The sequence below is a fragment of the Emys orbicularis genome, chromosome 10 (assembly GCF_028017835.1).
Source record: "Emys orbicularis isolate rEmyOrb1 chromosome 10, rEmyOrb1.hap1, whole genome shotgun sequence".
NCBI classification, from domain to species: Eukaryota; Metazoa; Chordata; order Testudines; family Emydidae; genus Emys; species Emys orbicularis.
The window spans coordinates 66,840,045-66,866,602 of record NC_088692.1 but is presented as its reverse complement, the minus strand read 5'-3'; the positions used below and the strand labels follow the sequence as shown (position 1 = coordinate 66,866,602).

The window sequence follows — 26,558 nt, the reverse complement described above, 5'->3', positions numbered from 1 at the left end:
CAAAAAAGTAAGTGGTAAGCTTCAAGCATTCTATCACCAAAATCTTTCTTTTCAAACAAACGCTTCTGTCAGAAGTGTCTTAATTTCTTATCACAGAATTTCATCCACACAAGAAGCAATAAATAATTCATGTTGCTGGCTCTTTGTTGTGTGTCCCTGAACTGCACAGAGCTGGAAGGCTGACAGCTGTGTCAGGACAAGCACCAAAGATCTGACATGACAAGTGACTAACAAGTTTCTTTCAGTCTATAGTGAAAGAAGACAATGGCACAAAGTGCAAAAACGAAATCCTGAAACAAAATGAAACTGTTTCTTTCTCTTTACCTAAGTGTTTGCTATGAGCTTATTTCCGACCCATAACCTCTGGTCATTTTATAGTACTGCCCAGCCCCCTTTACTCCTCACAGTCGCCTGGCCATTTACGCCAGTCCACGGATCAATATGAGCAATTCTTGGAGAAATACGATGTCTCCATGACAACCAAGCCACAAATTCTCAGTGGAAAGCAGTGAGACCAGTAGTGAAATCTCCAGAGATTTTCAGACCTACAAGGCAAGATGTCTTAAAATGCAGGAATGGGCAGAGAGAAAAGCCAGAGTAATTCATTGTTTATTAGCAGTTTAATGATGTCAGATGGACAGAATGAAACTCAGTTTTTAAGTTTAGATTCTTTCTCAACACACATTTTTCCCAATCAATATTCACCGCTGGACAGTTTTACATCCTTTTCTTTATTTCACACACACATATGGTATGCAGAACTATATATTCTACACTCCCATCCAGTGCCAGGCGCATTCAGTCACCCAAAACAACTTAAAGGAAGGTTAAAATTAATACATATCATCTTTAGGCAGAGGGAGTCCTAAATTAATTCTCACCTGAACCAGTTATGACTATTAACCTTTAATTAATTCTTTCTAACTTCTGTCCAAAACAGATAAAAAATAAAGCTGTACATTTGTTATCTGTAACAGTTCTAGAAAGGTTTATGGACAGTTCCTGAAGGGCATAAGCCTTAAAGTATGGTACCATCAGTGGTTTGGTATAACTGAAGTATGGAATTAAATGTGTTTCCTAACCCTGGTACCTATTATTTTTAAATCCAATGCTGCATTTTGCTGCGAAGTAGTGAGACCAAGCCAAAATGGTTTGAAAATAGGTGCAGATTTACAATTCACTGATTTCACTTATTCTAATATTCTAATATAACCATTGCTCATTTCTGTGGAAAAGACGAAAAGGAAATGTAGTTCAAATCAGGTACATGACAGCAGTTCAACTCCCAAGGAATCTTGAAGGAGTGGAGTGCACTGAAATATAATCCCATAGCCATGGGTCCTATCTGGGTTCTGAGATGACTTAGGGGACCTGACATGGATTTCAGACTGCACCCTTTCACTGAAAATTAAATCTCAGCAGCGCTCCTTGGGGAAGGATCAGGGGACTGTTGGCAGCTGCCCCCTGTCAGTGCAGGATGCAAGATTTGGAAATCTCTTAACTAAGCTGACAGGCCGCAGAGAGGATGAATCAAAAATATGATACACGGATCAGCACACAAAGATGCAAGAGGGTACACAGAAACCAGATAAAGCAGGAAAGGAAAATATCAAGTGAAAAAAAGATGTTTAACTCTTTCACTAAGGGATACTGTATACATGTTACGTACACGTTGTTATGTGGGCCAGACCCACCTTGCTTACCTTTTTTAAAATTTAATCACACACTATGTTTTTAATCAGCCACAATTAGATGCACTTTACATTTAATTGCTCTCCCTTCAGATTCAATTAATAAGATTATTACATATACCATACATAGATAGAGAAATAAGCAACATGAAGACAAATCCCATAGCCACTAGAAGGGGATGCAGCTTATGTACATCACTGCAATTAATAATTTCAATGTTAAAAATCATTAATTGAAATAACTACTGTGCGTTGATTTGAAAAAGGAATCAGGTTATAACACTGTCAATTTGTTTTTCTCCAGACCTATAGCATCCGAACGGCTGCTTTATATTCAGCTATAGTAGGGACAATCCTTCTAATTTTTCATAATCATACTCTACCTTCAAAGGGTCAGACACTGTACATATATTAACTAAGCAGTTTAGTCCAAAACTAATTATAATGAACTAGTAGTGTCAGTTTTCTTTTTGGTCATAAAGCCTTTATCCTTTCTAGGACTTGAATGCTTGATGAAAGAGGAAAGGATAACAGCTCCACACTATGACCCCAGGAGGTGACCATTAATTTGACATTGCAGCTGCTAAAAAGGAAGCAGCATTACAATGTGCTTTATTTGATTGGCTCAAAAGCTGTGTCATATTTATCATTTGATACTCGGGGACTATCTTTAAAGGGCTCTCACCTGGACTCTCAGACTCTTCCATGACACATCGGTCAGGCATACACTCAACTCCTTGGAAGTTTGCCGAGTTTGAGCAGCTGTCATGCTTGCCCACACTGACTGCAGCTATAAAGAAGGAAAAATAGGATAGAAACTTGTAATATATTCATAAATAAAACACTTTTCTTCTTTGTTACAGTTCTTTCAACACTGAGATCATTTTTTGCAAACAAATAATAAATTAAAAAAATAAAATGGAACCTCTTAAATATTTATTGGCAGACACATAACAGTTAAACTCTATAGATGTGACTTTTTTGGGAGAGAAGTTTGAGGGATCAGCTTAAATGTGATTCCTTATTCGTTTTCCTTGCATAAGCCTGAAACAATAAAGTAAATTAGTAGCCCAACAGAATGCTTCCTTCCTCCACCAAAAGAAACCAGTAAATGGAGTAAACAATCAATTAGAAGGTCTTGTAAATATTGGAGTCACACACTGGAGAGTGGAATTGTGTTTTATTTTGGTCTACATTAATATTTTTTTAAATGTGCTACATAAGGTACCTCAAATGTGATGCTGTTATTTTAGAATACTTATATTGTAACAGCATAAAAAGGAGACTGAATTGTAGATTATCTAATTAGAAAACATGTCTTTTTTATCTAACTGGTGAACATTTGTGATTCTGAAGATAAGAAACTACACTCAATAAGATCTGAATTTTAAAATTTGTTTATATACAATTTACCCTGCATATTCACATAGCTCCAATGAAAGTTTTCCTATACAGCAAATAAGCAAGAACTCTGCCCAGACAGTCACTGTCTTTGTCACAGCAAGTAAATGTTTCTGTATCATCTCTGCCCCAAGCCTTTGCTGATCAGAAAACATTACATTGGTAATAAAGGTTAATTACATAGTTAATGTAAAACTGTTCCACATTATTTCATGGAACATACAGTTAAGGCTTGATCTAAGTCCTTCTGAAGTCCTCAGACCTTACCTTCATTGGTAACACTAGTAACTGGACTTGAATTTTTTCTTAATTGTATAACTAATTTAGGTCCTAATCCTGCAAATTGATTAATGCAGGTAGACCCTTGCACCTGCATGCAGCCCCAAAGTAGGGGTTCTTCACAGACACCCTTAGGATCAGTTTTCAGGATCCGGGTTGTGGTCATGACTGTGTGCCAGTCACCTTTTGCAGAATTTTGCATGGTGAGTAAGTGATATAAGAAGGGAATGCTCTCCAGGTAAACTTCAATGGACAGTCCCCAACATTAAAAGAAATCAGGTTTCTGCTCATTTCAAAAGAATCTGGTCCACATGAGATACATGGACCCTTTATTTTTCTGTGCTTGCACAGCACCTAGCATAATGGGGTCCTGGTCCCTGAATGGGACTCCTAACTGCTGCAATGATACAAATAATTAAGAATAATAATGACCATACTGATGCCCTGCATTTTCCATCAGTCTATAACTTTTGGACCCAATCCTGCAATCAGCTCTATTAGAGTGGACCTCTGCATCCACATGGAGCCCAACGTAAGCCAAGAGTGCTCTAGATCCAACTGCAGGATTGGGGCCTTAAGTAAATAATATAATAATGAAATATGTGATAATAATATAAAACCTTTCACCTGAAAAAAATAAACTTTCTCAATGAACTGAACATCTGGGGCAGCGCCAAGATAGCAACCAATCAGTGTACAGCAACTTGCACAATGGAGAAGGGGCCAAGGACACCAGGAAAACTTCTAATCTTACAAAAGGGTCTGTGGAATTATTAACATCCACACAAAGAAGAACTTTGTTTTTTCAGGTCCCTCTGAAAAAGCCGACACAATAAACTGCATGGAACCCAGTGTATCTATATTGGAGAGTAAAGAAAGGGCCGAGTCAACTCTGAAGGGGAAGAACAGTCAATAATGAATAATGAATTGTTCACACAATGTCTTGTACACATGCAACAGAGGTAATTTGCAGGGGGGTGGGGGAGAATTCACCCCTGTGCAGAGAGGGCCAGGGTAAGGTCTATGCAGTCTCACTTAAGATCCCAAACTAAAGGGGGTATAGGCCACTAGCTAGCCCTCTGAACAGGTCTAAACACCAATTGTCAAACAATCGCAAGAACAAAAAGCTCTGAGTGGATATTCAAAATAGCAAATTGGAGAGAGGTACAAACTGTCAAACCATTCTGAATTCATGCAAAAGTTCATAGATGCTACTTTTTTGCAGTATTCAACCGGCATGAATTCTGACTGAAATGCATAATTTCCCTCAGAAACATTGTGCCAAAACCTGTATTTTACTGGCATATATTTTAAAAATTCCAAACTTCCACGTTTTGATAACATTGCTAATTACTTGAAATGGAAGCATTAGCTTTTTGATGCTTTTGTCTTAAGCATCTTTTCATGAAGTAAGAAATAAAGGAGTATAATGATAAATTGTTGCCCTGGAATACATTTTTTCCAAGGCAAAATGCATGTTTTGTTTTGTTATCCTAAACATGTACGTGTTTTTCAAATCCACTAATTGGGAATAGAGCGAGTAGTTGTGAAGAGAGGATTCCCTGAACTGTCCACAAGAAATATTTGTTCAGAAAAAATAACACTGGTCTACAATTTTTGAGAAGTCGTCTGCTTCAGAGATAAAATGTGCTATTTATTATGTATTTTATATTAAATAAATACATGTCTCACAGCGCTGGAGACATGGCTACACAGCCAACGTTAAAGCACTGCCGGGGCAGCGCTTTAACGTCGGCTGTGTAGACATACCCTTAGTTTCCCAGACCTGAAGAAGAGCTCTATGTAAGCTGGAAAGCTTGTCTCTCTTACCAACAGAAGTTGGTCCAACAAAAGTTATCTCACCCACCTTGTCAAACCAATCTATAACTTGCCTCAATAGAGTCCAGGATATTTAATAGGATGGGCTGTTTTAGAAAAACACTCCACTACTTTGGGCACAAAAACTTTTCTTTCAAAATCCAGCATGTGAGCTTAAATTTCTGATTACACTGCTCTACAGCCAAAATGCTTCTGAAATAAATGTAGTCAAACTTTACTAATTCTGGGTCACTGAGAACGAAAATGATGCTTAAAATTGTTGATTGGCTCTAGTTTTCAAGATATGCTATTGGGTCAGTATATACGACCCTTGACTTGGGAATGGCGGAGGATAAGTGAGTGATAAAGGGAAGGGATCTCAATTTAAACCAGAAATGACTAAAATACATCTTTGACTGGATCTATGAATAAATCTATGACTGGGTTTGGACAGTACTTGCTTTTTAGGCAAAACAATTAATGATGCAATCTGAAGCTGGTATTGCGTCATACATGATATGAATTGCATCATGTTATTCCTAGAAGTCATGGATAAGGCAATCATAAGGAAGCTTACATCACTCTGCTGAACAAATTGCCCTATATCTGCTCTAGAAATCAGACAGTGTCGTGCTCTCTTATTTGTCAGTGTTTGATTTTGCAAAGGGACACATTTCTGTTTAGCCAAAGTGAGCAGAGATGCCTCGTACTTGTGTGAACAGTGCAGATAACTTCTGCTATGTTTGTGGTGAAGTGACTTTTGCATCACAAAAGCGCAGTATAACCACTATGGTTAAGAAAGCCTATCACCTTTATTTTGGCTGCAAAATTGGAGATCAGGACAAGAGGTGGGCCCCACACATATGCTGCAACACTTGTGCAACAAATCTTCGCCAGTGGTTGAACAGGAAAAGGAAATCTATGCCTTTTGCAGTGCCAATGATTTGGAGAGAGCCAACAGATCATACCAGCAATTGTTACTTCTGCATGGTGCCTCCAGTTGGGAAAGGTGTGTCAAAGAAGAAAAAAGGGACTGTGCATTATCCAAACATTCCATCAGCTATACGCCCAGTACCCCACGGAGAAGGACTGCCAGTTCCTGATGCACCAGAATCATTCTCACTTGAGTCAGACGAGGAAGAGGAAGAGGATGAAACTTCTGGTCCTGAACCATCAATGTCACAGGACCCACATTTTCTCCCATCCTCCTCCCCTGAACCACACCTCATAACACAAGGTGAACTGAATGACCTTGTCTGGGATTTGGAACTACCCAAGAGTAAGGCAGAGCTGTTGGGCTCCAGACTACAGCAGTGGAATCTCCTGGCAGGTGATGTTAGGGTTTCCATGTTCCGTGACCGTCAAAAGGATCTTGTCCCATTCTTCTTCATGGAAGGTGATCTTGTAGCCTGCAACAACATCGATGGTGTGATGGCAGCCCTCAACATCGTTCACGATCCAGATGAGTGGAGACTGTTCATTGATTCATCGAAGACGAGTCTTAAAGCTGTTCTACTGCATAATGGCAATGTTTTGCCATCAATTCCAGTTGGTCATGCAGACCATATGAAGGAAACCTATGACAACATGAAACAACTTTTGAGGTGCATAAACTATGATCAACATTAGTGGCAGCTTTGTGGCGATTTGAAGGTTGTTGCTCTCTTGCTTGGTATGCAGACTGGATACACAAAGTACTGCTGTTTTCTCTGCGAATGGGATAGTCGTGCAAGAGATTCCCACTACATCAAGAAATTTTGGCCACTCCGACAGTCATTGGAGCCTGGGAGGAAAAGTGTTCAGCATCCACCACTTGTTGAATCAAGGAAGATTTTGTTACCACCCTTACACATCAAGCTGGGTCTGATGAAGAACTTTGTCAAGGCCATTGACAAAACACAAGCAGCTTTCAAGTACCTCCGTGGAAAATTTCCAAGGTTAAGTGAAGCTAAGATAAAGGAAGGTATCTTTGTTGGTCCTCAGATTCGTGAACTTCTTCGAGATGATGCATTTGACCATGCACTACGTGGCAAGGAAAAGACGGCATGGAAAGCCTTCCAGTTAGTGGCAATACATTTTCTCGGAAACAACAAGGCAGACAACTACAGGTTGTTGGTGGAAAACCTCCTCGAGGCATACAAAAGCCTTGGTTGCAACATGTCACTAAAGATACATTTTTTGCACTCTCATCTAGATTTTTTTCCACCGAACTGCGGAGCAGTGAGCGACGAGCACGGCGAGCGATTTCACCAGGACATTGCAACAATGGAGAAACGCTATCAGGGCAAATGGAGCCCATCAATGCTTGCAGACTATTGCTGGACAGTGACAAGAGATGCTCCATTTAATGAATACAAGAGACAAGCCAAGAAGCGCCGAGTAGACACTGAATAGGACTAAACTATGTACATAATAGTTTTTTGCCTTTTATTTCATAATAAATTTTATTTATATAACCCTTTTGCTGATTTTTAAAGTGTTACATAAACAGGACAGGTGAAATATTATCATTTAAAGCAACCATAAACACATGAAAAGACCTAGGTTTACAATTTATGATTAAAACTCTACTATCTACAGAATATACATAGACTTAAAATGTAAAAACTTAAATATCTTAGAAACAGTAGCCAATCAGTTGTTTTAATTGTCATATTTGAATTCAGCACATCAAAATACATAATAAATAGTACATTTTGACTTCTCAAAAATTGTAGACCAGTGAATTATTAGAGACTGACTTTGTATAATATTTCATCCAGATAAGATGATATCATTTCTGTGACAGAAAATACTGACTTGTAGTTTAGCCCAAAATGTGATGTGCTATTGAGTCACATTTCACACTTCTGAGTCACAGTTCCTTTGAAATTCCTCTTTGGGGAATTATACTGCAGGGGGAGGGGAGTATACGGTGTAGGGCAATTACCATACACTCTCATGTTCAGTCATCTCAGGTAGCCAAAACATAGGGGAGGTAAAGCCATGGCTTTCTTGGGGGGAATATTGGTGTAGCAGCCCCTGCCCCCCCTCTTCCCCTCCCACCAGACTTGTGATCCAGGTAATCAGGGAGATCAGATGTGTGGGGCGTTACCAAGGGGTGGGTCATAATTCAGTCCTTTTTCATTTTGTATATATGTGTTAGTCACTTGTGCAAATTAGGCCTGCAATTTTACAAATGTGTTTGCCTGGACAACTGTGTCCCTGCCTATGGAGAAATAGTAGCAGAATTTAAAATCATTTGAGATCAAAGTGAATAAACCAACATCAGTATTGCCAATGCCAAATATTCAAAAATTATGAGACCCAAAAATGAGATTAACTTTAAAATCTTGAGATTTTTAAAAAAATAAAATCAGAAGTTCTTTTTATTTTTCTTCTGGTTTTTGAGCCTTTATCCTTAGCGTTTTCAAGCATTTTTCCACATGCATCACTAGAACTTTTTTTTTAAAGAAAACTAAGACTCTTGTGGAATCTCATGACTCTCAAAGCTCTGGCTTTAAGAAAAACACCAATAACATGAGACTCTCAGGAAATTCATGAGAGTTGGCAACATTGCAAAGGTAAATGTAGATGAATAATCATAGTATGTAATTTAGAGTCATAATTTAAACTACACAATTACTGTATGTACTGTACTACTTATAAAGAGTTTCAAATCTAATTCCTAAAAATCATTGTCACATAAGGAAGGTATTTATAAAAAAATCATTAATAGGAGATCAAACAGCCTGCAGAGTTTGTGTATCTCTGCCTAGTCAGGGATAGAGCAGTACACAAATCTCGCCAGATAAAACTCAGATATACTCCACAGTACCCTAGTTAAATTACGTAATGTTAATATCAGAACTTTTTTTTTTTTAAATAGCACATATTTTGTGCACAATTTGAAGTGGAATGTTCCTTACAAAAAATCTCCTAAAAGACAAATGAACAAATGGAATTGAAAAGTTAAAAATAAGAAAGGAACACTCTGGCCCAAATAAAGAGTGAAAGTCAGAACAGTATTATGTAACACTGGAGAAAGTGCAGCAAGCTAAAATCTTACAACTGACACTATTTACCCTATTTTAAAATATCCCTGTCACAGGAAAAGAGGGTTTATTATAAAATATCAACAAACTGAAAAGATTCTTAGTAAGGTTCTGGTACCTAAAAGGAACTATAATCTTTCCCACAACATTGATGGGACCTAGGTCATTTATTCTTCTTAGCATATGCGCAACGTGCCTGAGGTGGCATGTGACCAGGATGCATCACCGAATATGGTCCGCTGGTTGGATCATTAGCTTGCCCAGCTCGGGCTAGGTACCCGATGTGAACAATCTGATCCTCATTCACAGGAAGACCCCTTTGCCCTGCTCTGGCAGTATAAAGGGGCCTTAAAGTAGGTTTAAACTACATTTATGCCCACTTTAAAGCCACCTTACATTGCCAGAGTGGCATAAAGAGGCTTTAATGAAAATGAGGCTCAAAATCAACAGGGTCTGAGAGAAAGTTAGTAAACAAAGGGAGAGGTTTTGATAAAATAATTATAGTGATATTTTATTTCCACTCTTATTAGCTGTAATTGAAGTTACTACATGGATAGGACCAACATCAATTTAGCCACAAAACTGAACTAAGAATAAATGGACACATTCTGTAAATCGCACATAAAAACTTTGAGGTTCATGAGAGCTAGGGTTGCCAGGTGTCCGGTTTTTGACCAGAACACCTGGTCGAAAAGGGACCCTGGGGGCTCTCCATTCGGCGGCGCAATGGGGCTAAGGCAGGCTCCCTACCTGGCTCCACGCGGCTCCCCAGAAGCGGCCAATGGGAGCTGCGGGGGCAGTGCCTGTGGGTGGAGGCAGCGCACGCAGCTGCCTGCCCACCCCTCCGCCTAGGAACTGAAGGACATGTTGCTGCTTCCGGGGCCGAGGTAAGTGCCGCTGGAAGCCCTCACCCCCTCCCGTGCCCCAACCCCCTGTCCCAGCCCTGAGCCCCCTCCCACACCCAAACTCCCTCCCGGAGCCTGCACCTTGCACCCCCCAGCACCGCAACTCCCTGCCCCAGCCCTGAGCCCCCTCCCAGAGCCCGCACCCCAAACCTCCTCCTGTGCCCCAACCCCCTGCCCCAGCTCAGAACCCCATCCTGCACTCCAAACCACTCGGACCCAGCCTGGAGCCCCTTCCTGCACCCCAACCCCCTCATCCCCAGCCCCACCCCAGAGCCCGCACCCCCAGCCAGAGTCCTCACCTCCTCCCCCCTGCACCTCAACCCCCTGCCCCAGCCCAGAGCCCCCTCCTCCACCCTGAACCCCTCATTTCTGGCCCCCTCCTAGAGCCCGCACCTCCAGCCGAAGCTCTCACCCCCTCCTGCACCCCACACCCTATCCCAGCCCAGTGAAAATGAGCAAGTGAGTGAGGGTGGGGGAGAGTGAGTGACAGAGGGAGGAGGGATGGAGTGAGTGGGGGGGCGCGGCCTTGGGGCAGGGGGGGAAGGGGCGGTACCTCGGGGAAGGGTTGGGGCAAGGGTTTTCAGTTTTGTGCGATTAGAATGTTGGCAACCCTAATGAGAGCGACTAGAAAAATCTTCATTTTACAGGATCAAAACTTGCAAATTTTAATGAAAAAAAATATTTGCTATTTTTCAACATCCTAACAAGTGGTTACAATTTGTTTAGTGAAGTCAGCTGGCCATGACATCACATCAAAGGGCCCGCCAGGCAGGAAAGTGTCACAAACCTTAGTATGGAATCCAGATTTGACTGGCTTGGTGCCTTGAATAGCACAAGCATGTATAATCCTTATTTGAATTGAACCTTTATGTAAATTCAAACTCACAGACTCAAATCACAAAAAAGCAAAGTACTTCAAGACCCCACAGATACCTTGTGCGAAAGACACTTTTCAGTGATGAGCAGTGCTTTGGGGATATGCAGCAGGAATTAATCCCTGTCATTTCCATCTATCCTCAGTTTAAACTCTGAAAAGCCTTACTAGACTCTGGTTGGAAACACCAGATAGTGAAGTAAATATACCTTTGATTGCCATACAGATTCTCAAGATGGGATATGGAGAAGTAGAGGGTTTTCATTGTATAGGTAAATAACCTGATCATGGTTTCATTTTGTTTTTTAATAAGGCTACGTGTATTAATGATTTAAAGAGAGATCATAAAAATCAGTGGAGAAATCTACAAGAAACTTGCCATCCTAGAACAAACTGGTGCAAAAACAAAAATTACCCTTCAGTCAAAAGAGAGGGAAGCTGGCCTATGGGACTAGAGAACTAAAAGATTTATAAATGATATTAAGGTTTGAAATATAGGATACAGCAACCTAAATATGAGTAAAGTCTGTAGTTGACCAAAAAGGGGGGGCGGGGAATGGGTTTCTTCAGTAAACAAGTTGAAAAAAACCTGTTAGATGACACTACTACAGGAATATGCAAGGACTACAACCTTTTACTATGCTGCACCTAGGAGGCCAGGTGCAAAGGTGAGGAACAACAGCTAGTATCTTATCCTGAAATCCTATCTAATAGGTGTCAATCTCAAGAGAGAAGATTACTGCATGCCTCATAATATTAGTGAAAAACTGTACCAAATATCTGCAGTGTTCTACAAAATCATTTTGAAACAGGATATCCGCACAGCACAGCACAAACATCCTTATGCCATATGGTACTCCGTGCTGCACCTGTGGCAGGATGCAGAACTGTGGAAAATGGGAAGAGGATTCATAAAAGTGGGAAAGGCATGGTTAAAAATGGGAAAGGCAGATAGCCACCTTCTGCCCCTCGAAACTGTACAGTGTTCCCATGTGGAGATGAGGGAGACATAACCAGCTGGAGGGGCATTAGGGAGACATAGATCATGTCCCTGTATGATGTTGCACCAGTTTGTTCAAGGGATGGTGCAACATCAGTGATACCTCTGTACCTTGTGTACACTGCAGAGAAGGCAGCTGGATGCAGTTGTCGGGGGAACCAGACAAGAGCAACAAAGCAGGGAAAGGAAACATACTGCCAGTGGTTTGGTGGCCTGGGAGGAGTGTAGATGGCTGGCCATCTGTGGGAAGTGGCCCTATTGTTCCTTTAGAATTAATGAGCCATGTTATACAGGGGCCCTGCTTGGCCCCCGACTTCTTTCCCACAGAAACTGCACAGAGTCCTCCAGGTGTGCTCTCACTGAAGCTTTATTGCAAGTCCCCTTCACCAATATCACCACAGTTCCCCGTGCTCCCACCTATTTATAGAGGCCCTCTCAGCAGGAACTGATGGGAACAGAGGTCTCCCTACTCTGAGCCCTCTGTGTGACTAGCCTCAGCTAGCCCTGTTCCCCTCTTCTCCTCTCTCTCTGTACTTCCTTCCTATTCCTCTTTTTATCAGCCCTGGGCTGATGGGGCAAACTGAGTTCTTACCCCACCTAGCCCACTAGCCTGATTGAATCATTACACCCCAATCAGCGTCTCCGAGCGGGGGGGCACTAATTAGCTTCCAAGTGACCAGAGTGCAGGGTCACATGCTCACTCCCTGCACTGTCACACATGTCCTTTGCTGTTTGATGCTGCAGCTGCTGCCACCTGCAGTACGATGTGGAAGAAGCAAAGATGATGGGTTTTTAGCAGGAATACCCTCTACTCTCACTTTTTTAGTCTGGAAGAAAGAATTGTGATAGGGTGTATAAACCCCGCACTGGTGTCAAAGGAGTTAAAGAGCTGCTGTGGACAGGGCTGGCCCTGACTCTCCAGCCTCTATAATTATGTCAGGGGCAGAGTAAAGGTGTAAAAGCAGGAAGTCCCAGATGATTGTTAGGCAGCTCTGGGGGAGAGCCGACAGCAGATCTACACTGAAACTCCTGTTTATGCAAAGGCACCCTCTGGGTTTTGCAGTGCCCAGATGGCAAGAGTGCCCATCAGTCACCCAAGAACCATGACAGGGATATGGACCGCTGGTTCAAAATTCGTCTTAACAGGAAACATCAGTTTTAGGCTAATTACTGAATTTTGGAGTCATTTTTAAAAAAATTCACTGATTTATGTAGTTGGAATTTAACTGAGAGCAGCCAGTTGTTATTTTACAGTAATTAAATATCAGATTGGCACAGTTTTCATTACCCTTTTCTTAAAAAAAAAAAGACAGATTAAAGAATTAATCTGTACAGTCCCTTAAATTAGGATTCTACAATAAATGTAGCAGCATACGGCAGTTGGTATCACTTTTAAATAAACTAGTATAGAATGAGTCCATCTGGAAACTAAGTGGAACTAAAGCAACAAAGTTAATAGCACTGAGCTAGGACAAAATATCAGCAATTATACTGCAGGGCACAATCCTGAACTGGCAGAGAGAGAGAGACTCGAATAGATAATCTAATAGGCCTTTTCCTTGTCTAATTTCTACAATTATGACCAAACATATTAAACAGATGCGTAGTACTGGTCCTACCTCCTACTTCCCCAGAAAGTCTCTGTAAAAACCAGGCCAGGGGGAAATCTCTGCTTACTAGCCATTAGTTCTTCCCATTTATGGATCACAAACTTGGCAATACAAGACTTAAGCCTTCCAAAATGAAATTATTACATTTTAGCTGGTCCATAGAACGTAATACAGGTGAATCTGACACTGGCTTCCTAATGCGAGTGACAAGAAGGTATCCTAACACTTTGGAAACGGATGATCGAATCTTGAACAGAGTAATATAAAAAATATTCATGGTATCAGACCTCAGCATTATGTGGTTATCATTAACTTGCCTCATACACTTAGAAATGCATAAATACTATGCCATGTACCTGATGCAGCCAGGGTCACTTCACTTAGCAAGGATTCATTTATTGTCAATGACATGGCAGAAACATATGACTTCCCCTGCATGCAATGAAGTTATGGGCACATCAGGTGCACAGCCCACCCCACACTGAGTGAATGAAGACTAAAATGTAATGCAAATAGTATTTTTTCCTTCTAAAAGTACTACAGCAGATTTTAAATCTTTATATATTTTAAAAAGCCATGTCTTTGAGGACAGCACTTTCCCGAGATGGTGAAACAGGAATTTTCTGTGATTCTTTCCCCAATATCCTTTGAAGTTTTATTCACCCAGAGGGACTTCCTTATTTCTCTCAACTAGATATACAAGCATGTAACGAATTATGCTCTCAAAGGATGTCCCATTTTTGTTTCATTAGTGCAATGAAACAGTCACTCAGTTTTTAAAGCAATTGACTTGAGCTTAGTTGTGATTTACACCAGTACCTGTCCACATACTGTATATACTATAAATAATAAAACTCCTTACTAGTAAAATTTGTCTCTAGATTCTGCTATAGAAAATGGAATACTTTCACATAAAATCTTCCTCAGCATTTCTTGCAAAGCACTGCAGTACGAACATCACTGAACTTTGTAAAGGGGAAAAAATAAAGGAAGATTATTTTAAGATGTAAACCCCCTTTAATTGTTTTTTATTATTATTATTAGACATTGCTTTTATTTCCTGGCTTCCTTTCCTTTCCTGCAAAAATTGTTAGTACAAGTTTTCACTAAATATGGTGCAGAATTAAATTACTCACTCTGTCCTTGTTTATGTCTATCTCACTACTCCCCCCCCCACCCAAAAGATCAATGAGCGGCAGTAGTAATCAACTTTTTATGGGAAGTGGAGGTACTAGTAGTTTTTAATTTTTGTTACTTTATACAGCAATTGCTATGATTTTCATAATCAAGCAGAATTCCCATTCATTTCAGCATTGGAATCAAGGGGGAGATATTGTATGTGTAATTATCCATCAGCATATAAATACTTTTTGTAAAACAAACAAATAAACCAAAAGCCACTCATAACTTGACATTATAAAATATTAATATTGTCAAAATATTTCAAGAAAACTTGATATACTTAGGATTCAACACCTTACAATATGTATTAATTTGAGTCAAAACTTTTGTAGCCTAGATTCTATTTTATCCCATTGCTGCAGAAGAATCCTAATCACGCAGAAGAAGGCCTTGGCTACACTCGCGGATTCACAGCGCTGCCGCGGCAGCGCTGTGAAGCGCGAGTGTAGTCGCGCCGCCAGCGCTGCGAGAGCTCTCTCGCAGCGCTGCAAGTACTCCACCTCTCCAAGGGGAATAGCTTGCAGCGCTGCGAGGGAGCGTGCAGCGCTGCAGGCGCTGATTACACTGGCGCTTTACAGCGCTGCACTCGCTGCGCTCAGGGGGGGTGTTTTTTCACACCCCTGAGCGCAGCAAGTGCAGCGCTGTGAATTGCCAGTGTAGCCAAGGCCAAAGTGTTTGGTTTAAAAAACTGTATCATGACATTGAGTTATATTCCTTTGCACCGTGTAAACATTATAGTTTGCATACTCTTCCCTCCTTTTAATCTATGATCCTACAAGCTAAACTCATGGAAAACAAATTTGGGGAGAGTGCCTTGATTAACCTCTCTTGGCCAGGTTATTATTATTTTGCATTATGGCCTTCAAGATGTATTACTGATAGGAAGGTAAAGCCAACAGCGGCACAGCATGAATCTGCTGAATGGCTCCTGTATGAAAGTGGAAGTACTTATTTCCCAGACATTTCTTTTATGTTCCCTACTGCTAAAATGTTATCTGACTTTAAAAGATGTTCAATGCTATTGTAAGTAATAAGTAAACTCAAGCACTATGCTACAGTATATTGAAGAGTTTCACTTGCCGGTCAAACAGGCATTATTCCAAGAAACTAATGTTGTATAGGACTGCTTCCTGGTGGCTGAGATCTCCGATCGGCAAAAGACAGTGGACTTTTCAGTCAGCAAGCTAGTTACCGATGGATGTGGCTCAAGGCTGACACACAGATTGACTGGTTCACACTAATTTACTTCACACAGATTCCATTTATCTCCTAGAAGATCCCCTGGCAGCAGCTTATAATGGCATATCCTAGGATGCCTGCCTGCATGCGTTTTTAAAGCGGCAGAGCTTGATGAATCTAAGTCCAGAAAACAGTTCACAGATTGAGGACTAGGTGCAATCAAAAAACATCAAGTAGCACAGCTGGGACTTGCTAGCTTGCTTGACTGGTTTGAGCAGCTGAGCATTAACTACGCTTGCTTTCCTGCTGGCAGCCCTGTGTCACTAGGACAAATCGGAGCACCACTAGAAAGAAAAAAAAAAAAAAAGAAAAGAAAGAAAAGAAAGAAAGAAAAGTATGGGATCACACAAAGTAATATGCACAGCTGCAGAAATAACTCATTGGAACATTTAACCTTTAATCTTTAAACAACTCCAGGATTCTAACCTAGCTAATACTCTATTTAGCAAGTTTTAAAGTTAAAATGTTGAGCAATTGCTTTTGGTTATTCAAACAGTACTTAAGCAAAAACCTGGAAGAAGCTGAAATAGTTTCCATTGATTTTTTTCTCTTTTTAGACAAAACCATTTACAATCTGATAACACATGCACAGAGAATAACAGACACCAAAATACTGAATTTAACATTAACACAAAATGAGGTACAGGTCAATGAAATCCCCCAATCCCCCAAATATAGAATAATTGGCTTTAGTATATACTGAGATTCCTAGAAGCAAAGAATTATAGAATATTATTTTTAAAATGACTGAAAATGTAGGTTTGCATTGCAGCTCACTAAATGCAGATGGACAGGAGACGATTCTTTAAAGACGATTGTCAGAAATCAAGCAAAAATTAATATTATTAGACAATAATATTTGACAGCAAATGTATTGCAGGAGATCCAAAGCACATTTAGTACTGATGAGGTTAAAGACTTGGCTGTAGTGTTAGCTGATGAAAAAGTAGGATTAAGGCTTTAGTATGAGTCTTGACATGATCATGTTGTCTGCCTGCTGTCTTAAGCTTCGAAAAACAGCTGGGATCATCTTCTTATAAGCTCCAACTCAAAGATGTTTAAGCAGTTCCCAATCCAATTAAACAGAGGTAAATATAAGGAAGGGCCCTACTGAGTCCAATCATCTTATTTTTTAATGAAAAACAGCATAATTGCAGGTTACACAACTCCTTAATCTCACTTTAAACCTAATAGACTGCTGTCTTATATTGCACATGGCAGGCCCAGTTAGCCTAAGCTTTCTATATTGGTGTGCTTAATTTTTGGTCATTATCCTTTATTATGTTACTTGTAATCCTAAAAGCCTGTGATTGTGTCTAGATATTTGGTAAGGATTGTACCTGGATATACAGGGATTCATCTTCTAAGCATAATGGATTAGCCGAATTGTACTGTATGACTAATATAGAGTTCTCCAGTGAACTACAGTGCAGTTTGTAATTTGCCAAGTTCCTTAAATTGCTGCCTCTTTTTTGTCCCTCTCCTCAAAGCAAAACTGAATTCGTGAATAGTAGCGATGCTGCTTTAGGAACCTAAGCTATCCATGACATTTGAAAATACAAATATGACAGGACTTCAGAAATAACTCTGCTAAATACAGTTACCTGCTTACTAAAATCCTCAGAACAATTAATTTAAGAGATGGAAATCCTATTTTACAGGTGGAGTGACATCTTAAATTTAAATGTGGATCTCTCACTCACACATAGTCTCAGTTAATTTCTGAGTCTATAGCTCTAGGCCACTTATCTCCCACACAGTTAAAGGAGTTTGGGGGCATATACGTGTGATCATATAGTGCATTTGTCTAGGTGTGTATTTTAATAGTGATTTCACCTAATATTATAAAAGCATAAATGCATGTGTGTAATCCTCCTTCCCTACCATATAAATATGTACCAGGACATTCTCTGAGGACGCTGTGAGGGCCAAGGAAAATCTCATCAGAGACTACTTCAAATACCAGTTCCTCATGTCCATAAAAGCTCGGAGGAAATTTAAATGATCTGGAGTGAACTGTTTGAGGTAGCTGTGTTACATTATGCATGATTCTTGACTGCACAGTATTTAATTAATGATTTTCAATTACATGTTAAGTTTTGTAGTGAATTGGGGTTTAAGGCAGTGTACTACTATCTAATATTTTTTATTTGTTTCCAACTCTTTCTGAAGTAGATGTGCCCTCCCGGTGTAAATGGAAATGTCTTTTAAACAAGTGGGTCCTGATTCTGCATTCAGTTATGCCAGTGTAAATCTCGGATAACTCTATTGATGACCCATACACACTATTTACCTCTCTGTTGTGTCACATGACAACACCTTTTGTTCAGTCACTAACAAAATAGCATAGGCCACATTCTGTTCTCAATTCTAGTGGTGCAACTGAGAACAGAATGCGGTCTATGCTGTTGTGAAAATGACTGAACAAAACGTGTTCCCATGTCTAAACAACAGAGACTTAAATCGTGGAGATGATGGGTCATTAATGGAATTATCCCAGTGATTAATTTGGCCTCTTTTATTTTAGTGATGCCAAAGAGAAAGAAAACTTTGGGGAGCAGATCATCTGCCCTGTGTAAATATCACAGTATACAGAGCCCCCAAACCAATTTAGTGTTCTCTCATCCCAACAGGATAACATTCTTAACTGCTTAACAGATCATATAAGAAATAGGCTCTGACTAGAACACTAGATCTGAACCCTATCAAGCTTTGGGGATCTTTGAGATCTGGAACCTTATCTACAGTATTGATCTGAACTTTGCTGTTCAGGCCCTTATTTGCAAGATGCATCTGTACAAAGACAATGGGTCTGAACCCTTTTGAACTTTGGGCGAGTTTGAATCCAGATCTGGACATAAACACTGCGCGAAGATTACAGTAATAAATGATAAACTACAACGACTCATGTGGTCCCAGCAATCTGTGGATGGGATACAGGCTATGGACAAAACCATATTGGAGCCCTCTAAGAGAGAAAGCAGCTAGAGGGAATGCTGCCAAAAATGTTGGCAGAGTGGAAAAACTGGATGTGAGGAACCTTAATAAGTAACCGATTTCCCCCACAACTGGTGATGATCCATAGGTGAAATCTGTGGACCGTTAGTGCTGCTGCAGGTAGCATTAGTTCCTGCTGATTCTCTCTGTGGAGTCATGGGGCACAGCTCAGTGTTAATGAGCCAATGCAGTGTGACCCCTGCCATGCTACTGTGCCTGGGTGGAAGGGGCTATAGGGGAGCGTGGAACTGAATGAATCCCTACACAGAAGGGGAGACTCTGGGCCAAGTCTATTATAATGGCAGTGCCTTAAATTGTCAACTTTTTGCCAGAGAGGTTTATGGAATCCTGTAGAATCTTGGCAACATTTTGTTCAAAGCAATAAGGACCCTGTGTGGGGCCTGCAGTTTAACTTCACATTTGTCAGCTGCGGGCTTTGTGTTTTCAGGCTGAGGTTTCGTTATATTTTTTAACAGAATAAAAATCTATACATGTGCTGTGGAAACTTGTCTTTGTGTAATGTTCATATTACCTTATTTTTAAATTCTAGGGGACAACAATTGAAATGTATTATAACCTTTATTGCTAGCCATGGCTTTTTATCTGTTGCTGTCATAGTGTATATGGCTTTACAAAATAAGGGCCAGGTTCTGAACCCATTTACCCACTGGAATTCAACAGTCAGACCAGGCTTGTCCTAGTGTAACTGAGATCAGGATCTGGCTATAAAATGTTTGCTGTTTTTATTTTATACTCAATGTGGTCGTTGGGCTCATTTTTTTCCTCTCAATTTAAATTCTTGCAGTGCTAAGAAGGGGACATTGACTGGATTATATACAAGTTCTGCTTTGTATACTAATGAATCCCGACTCACTTATAATGGGTTGCACAAGTGAAACAGCAGAATTTTGCTCCATCTGTCTAATCTTAGAACGTCTCGATTAGGTTCTGTACCATTCACAGTCTTGCCAGCCCCGAGCATTCAAAAACCTGAGGCAGGCCTCCAAAAATCATGAGATTGGCTTAAAATCATTAGGTCTTTTTTAAAAATACAGTATTTGGGGTTCTTTATTGTTTTGTTTTGTCTTTGGGTTTCTGAGCCTTTAGGGTGCACTCAGGTCACACTTTCAAGTTTTCTTCACCACCATGAGGGCTAGAAATTTCCCTTTTTTTTTTTTTTCTTCAATGAACATTGAGATTATCATGTAATCATGTCACTGCAGGGGCTGGGGCTTTATGAAAAACACTAAATATTGTGAGAATTGCAATAAAACTGTGAGAGTTGTCAACACTGCATTCATAAGCTGTATAATCATAGTAACCATGTAACTGGGTATTATTATTATTCATTATTTGTATTACTGTAGTGCCTAGGATCCCTAATCATGGGGCAGGTCCTTATTTGTGCAAGGTGCTTTACAAACACAGAACAAATAAACAGTCCGGTTCCAAAGAGCTCACAATCTAAGTACAGTGTACAATGCTGTTGTCCTGATTATTTTCTTGGTTGTTCTGGAATTAAGGCATATGTTAAGACATACTAACTGAGAAGTTCTTCCTCTCACTTAGCAAATCAGCATGAGACAGAGAGTTGTTAGAAAGGACCTGTGACAAAGTTCCTCCTCTATCTTGGGGTACGTGTATACTTACCTCCGGGTTCGGCGGTAAGCAATCGATCTTCTGGGATCGATTTATCGCATCTTGTCTAGACACGATAAATTGATCCCAGAAGTGCTCGCCGTCGACACCGGTACTCCTGCTCCGCGAGAGGAGTACGCGGAGTCGAGGGGGGAGCCTGCCTGCCGCGTGTGGACCCGCGGTAAGTACCTTGTAGTTCAAACTGGGGGGTTAGTGTGGACCAGCCCTTGGTGGGTCCTGCGCTTATTGGCGGATTTTCTTGCCTCAGAGATTCACCATGTGGGTTGGGGAACAGCCTAGAGACCTTCCCCTCTGGAAGAACCCACAGTCCAGGTCAATTGGGAGGTTTGGGGGGAACCCAGGCCCGCCCTCTACTCCAGGTTCCAGCCCAGGGCCCTGTGGATTGCAGTTGTCTATAGTGCCTCCTGTAACAGCTGCATGACAGCTACAACTCCCTGGGCTACTTAACATAAGAACATAAGAACATAAGAAAGGCCGTACCGGGTCAGACCAAAGGTCCATCTAGCCCAGTATCCTGTCTACCGACAGTGGCCAATGCCAGGTGCCCCAGAGGGAGTGAACCTAATAGGCAATGATCAAATGATCTCTCTCCTGCCATCCATCTCCATCCTCTGACAGACAGAGGCTAGGGACACCATTCCTTACCCGTCCTGGCTAATAGCCATTAATGGACTTAACCATCATGAACTTATCCAGTTCTCTTTTAAACTCTGTTATAGTCCTAGCCTTCACAACCTTCTCAGGTAAGGAGTTCCACAAGTTGACTGTGCGCTGCGTGAAGAAGAACTTCCTTTTATTTGTTTTAAACCTGCTGCCTATTAATTTCATTTGATGACCCCTAGTTCTTGTATTACGGGAATAAGTAAATAACTTTTCCTTATCCACTTTCTCCACATCACTCATGATTTTATATACCTCTATCATATCCCCCCTTAGTCTCCTCTTTTCCAAGCTGAAGAGTCCTAGCCTCTTTAATCTCTCCTCATATGGGACCCGTTCCAAACCCTTAATCATTTTAGTTGCCCTTTTCTGAACCTTTTCTAGTGCCAGTATAACTTTTTTGAGGTGAGGAGACCACATCTGTACGCAGTATTCAAGATGAGGGCGTACCATCGATTTATATAAGGGCAATAATATATTCTCAGTCTTATTCTCTATCCCCTTTTTAATGATTCCTAACATCCTGTTTGCTTTTTTGACCGCCTCTGCACACTGCGTGGACATTTTCAGAGAACTATCCACGATGACTCCAAGACCTTTTTCCTGACTTGTTGTAGCTAAATTAGCCCCCATCATATTGTATGTATAGTTGGGGTTATTTTTTCCAATGTGCATTACTTTACATTTATCCACATTAAATTTCATTTGCCATTTTGTTGCCCAATCACTTAGTTTTGTGAGATCTTTTTGAAGTTCTTCACAGTCTGCTTTGGACTTAACTATCTTTAGCAGTTTAGTATCATTTGCAAACTTTGCCACCTCACTGTTTACCCCTTTCTCCAGATCATTTATGAATAAGTTGAATAGGATCGGTCCGAGGACTGACCCTTGGGGAACACCACTAGTTACCCCTCTCCATTCTGAGAATTTACCATTTATTCCTACCCTTTGTTCCCTCTCTTTTAACCAGTTCTCAATCCATGAAAGGACCTTCACTTTTATCCAATGGCAGCTTAATTTACATAAGAGCCTTTGGTGAGGGACCTTGTCAAAGGCTTTCTGGAAATCTAAGTACACTATTTCCACTGGATCCCCCTTGTCCACATGTTTGTTGACCCCTTAAAAGAATTCTAATAAATTAGTAAGACACGATTTCCCTTTACAGAAACCATGTTGACTATTGCTCAACAGTTTATGTTTTTCTATGTGTCGGACAATTTTATTCTTAACTATTGTTTCGACTAATTTGCCCGGTACAGACGTTAGACTTACTGGTCTGTAATTGCCGGGATCACCTCTAGAGCCCTTTTTAAATATTGGCGTTACATTAGCTAACTTCCAGTCATTGGGTACAGAAGCCGATTTAAAGGACAGGTTACAATAATTAATGCACTAATCATTCCTTTAAAATGAATCATGAAATGACCACTGGCTGCTCAAGAGGCTGAATTCAGACTGGTCTTATGCCAGTGCAACTCTACAGAACCCAGTGGAGTTTCTCTTGCTTATGCCACATCTGAATTTAGCCAAAGGAAGTGAGGTGAACAGGGCCGGCTCCAGGGTTTTGGCCGCCCCAAGCAGCCAAAAAAATAAAAAAATAAAAAGTCGCAATCTGCGGCGGCAATTCGGCAGGAGGTCCTTCGCTCCGAGCCGGAGTGAGGGACCATCCGCTGAATTGCCGCCGAATAGCTGGACATGCCGCCCCTCTCCGGAATGGCCGCCCCAAGCACCTGCTTGACAAGCTGGTGCCTGGAGCCGGCCCTGGGGATGAAGAAAGATATATAGAACCATTGAAAGGTATGTAGCAATGGTTACAGGGGAAACAGTTAAAGTAAGATACCTTCCAGTAATAATGGGCAAAAAAATAAAATGAAGGTTTACTCTGGCTGGAATGTAATTAGCACATTGGAATGCATTGAAAATAGAGATAGTTCAAAAGTACAACCTTCTATCTAATCCCCCACAAAACTTTAGTGGAACCCAAATCCAAACCACTCCTATAAAATATAAACTCAGCCTTCTTGGTCCAACAGCTTGAAACCTTCATTCATACATCACTGCAAATATAGTTATACTGCTGTTTATCTGAGTTCTAGCTTCATTGTTTTCCTGAAATTCTTGCACTTAAATCACATCCTATTATGCAAATTTTAAATATGTAGGACCTGATGCTACATTTCTTAACTCAAACAAAACTCCTAAAGAGGTCTATAGAAGTTTTGCTTGAATAAGGTGTGACGAACTGGGAATGTTCTTAATGTGTTCTTTGAATGCTGAGTGGGGAGTGTTGGCCTGGGAAGGTTGCATGGGAGTTTTGCTGGGACTGTCTGCATTGGGGATGGGAGACTTTCCTTGAGGGAGGATACCTGAGCACGTAACATGAGAACCCAGGAAGGGGGTTGGAGGCCAGGTTGGAGACCTCTGCCCGGGGAAACTGGACAAAGGGGAGGGAGGAGCTGGGGAGAGGCTGAGGGAGACAGCTGGAGGGAGTTTCAGTTTGGAGCTGGCTGGGAAAATGGAGGGGAACCCAGATGGGGCTCTGGCCTCCCAATGGGGCTCTGGCCTCCCTGTCCTCCCCCCCCCCCCCAGAGGGACCTAACTGAGGGGGTCCTGTTGTCTGTACCTGCAAGACCTGTCTTGGACTGTGTTCCTGTCATCTAAATAAACCTTCTGTTTTACTGGCTGGCTGAGAGTCATGGTGAATCGCAGGAAGCCGGGGGTGCAGAGCTTTGTCTCCCCCACACTCCGTAACATAAGGACAACAAGATTTAGCCTCACATATTTTAAAACAAAAAACAGTAAAGTCTAATTTCTCTTTACTGCTTTCAAACCTACTGACTACAAAAAACTAATTATGACTAATTCTGCAATATCAACAAATTGTCATGTGAAGAAATCAAAAAGATAATATTTAAATAAGATTTAGCATATGTACTAAACGTTAATAACCACTTAAATACATATGCAACATACAGTAGAACCTCAGAGTTATGAACTGACCAGTCAACCACACACCTCATTTGGAACTGGAAGTACACAATCACGCAGCAGCAGAGACAAAAAGCAAATACAGTACAGTACTGTGTTAAACGTAAACTACTAAAAAAATAAAGGGGAAGCAGCATTTTTTTCTTCATAGTAAAGTTTCAAGGCTGTATTAAGTCAATGTTCAGTTGTAAACTTTCGAAAGAACAACCACAAGGTTTTGTTCAGTTACAAACATTTCAGAGTTACAACCAACCTCCATTCCAGAGGTGTTCGTAACTCTGAGGTTCTACTGTATTTAAATACTCCTCTCAGCTATGGTCTAGTTTTTCTCTGTTCCCAAATTCACCAGCAGTCATTCTTGTTGTGTCACCTGAATTAGAACTCGTGCATAAGACTGTGTTGGTAGAAGATCCCTCTCTGTCCTCTTCATCAGACTCAATTTTAGTCATTACTATCCAGAGGAACATAGGCAAAATCTCCAACAGTCCTGAGGGTCAATTTATTTTGAACAAAGCATCATAATTTTGAACAGTTATCAAAAAACTATTACAGACACTCTAAGTTAGACATCTTTTGGGTGACAAATCTTAAGAGAAAGTCTGTTCTCATTGACTTTGTAGCCAAATTTTGACTCCCAGTGTTCTGTTCATGGGAAGTGGGTCTACTATGGCTTGCACAACATAGATCAGACACAGAAAGCTAGCAATAAGGAATTACTGAAATTCCCCCCTCCCCGCCCCATCTGTTTCAAAGGGAGATGTTCAAACACTCCATAAAGAACTGCCTTAGGACAAGAATCAGACTGAGTTTGAAAAACAGCATCCAATTTTGCACCCAGAAAAACCCGAATGAAGGCAGATGCCTAACTACCAGACTGTATTTACAAATCAAGTAGTTAGGCATCTAATTGCCATCATTTGTGCCCACAATTATTGGAGGGCACAAAAATTGCAGGTATGAAATGAAAAGATGGTTAAAAATTAGATTCTGAAGGTCTGTTGTTGCCTCCTATCAAGAAAACTCCAGCTTCTCCACTTCATCATATGTCCTTTATCAAGGACAAGACCAAGAGGAATTCAATGATTTTCTGGAGTGCCTGACATTTTTTTTCTTTGCAATATTGTTTTGTTTTTCTCTTCAGTGAAGAAATGGATCTCTAATATTGTGACTGCCAGGTGATTACTTATAATTCATTAATTAAGTTGTATCATAATTAATGTTATACCATTTTGTACTGTATATAGATTTATCTAATCTCTGTAGTAATATTGCACAATTGCTTTTGACATCAAATTATCAATCCTGATTCCTTTTACCTACAGTGACTGAATGCCATTTTCCACATTTTTCCTGTCTAAATTTTAGAGCTTTGAAACATTTTTACGATCATCTGAAATGTATTCTTAACCTTTCTTGTACACACACCTCCTGTAAAGTACCTTTTATGGACATGTAACATTCATAATATATGGAAGGATGAATGACAAATGCCTTTTTTCACTTTGTAAAGTACAATGGGATAAGTGCTAGGATGTTTTTCAGGTGTTAAGTTAGAAGGTGTTTTTCAGATTCTGTCACAATAGTGTGAATATTTATTGTGCCATGGTTACAATACAGTTTATGTAATAACAAAGGCTATGGGTAGGACCCAGGGTTGCTCATATGTTAGTATATGGGGGCCACTCTAAATGACGCACAGAGAAGAATTTGAGACTGTTCTAGAAATAACTTGCTTTTTTGGGACAGTAACATTGATTTTGAAACAAACAACAAGCAAAAATGATGTGACCCAAAACATACAGAAGATTTCATAATTGCAAGGTACTGAACTTACCTATTTGACAATAATGTCTAAAGATACTAGGCTGCAAATCAGTAATTGCTACGTTGCATCTTTGATTTAGATTTCCAGAAAAGAAAAAAAGAACCCAAAGTGCCATAAAAACAACTATTAAGCATACAAAAAATTCACAATATTGTATGTTAAAGAGTTTGCCAGGTGAAATATGTTTCTGTGTTAACATTCAGTCACAGTAACACTAGACTCTTGAGCTGCTGGACATATTTGAAAGAAAACATTTCATTTTGATCAAACATTTATGTATGGCTTGACATTACATAGCTATTCTGTTAGACTACTGAAACTATCAAAAGAGAATAGTTGATATCCTGGTTGGATTTTGGATATTACATACTTACTGGTGGCAGCTCTAGACTTTCA

General features: G+C 40.4%; 1 protein-coding gene across 1 annotated transcript in view; it reads right to left on the bottom strand.

Moving 5' to 3' along the window:
* WDR72 (WD repeat domain 72) overlaps positions 1-26,558 on the bottom strand; it is a 179,077-nt gene that overhangs the window by 4,256 nt on the left and 148,263 nt on the right. The window contains exon 18 of the mRNA XM_065412337.1: positions 2,377-2,481. Within this exon, the coding sequence (XP_065268409.1) occupies positions 2,377-2,481 (105 nt within the window). The remainder of the gene's footprint in view (positions 1-2,376; positions 2,482-26,558) is intronic.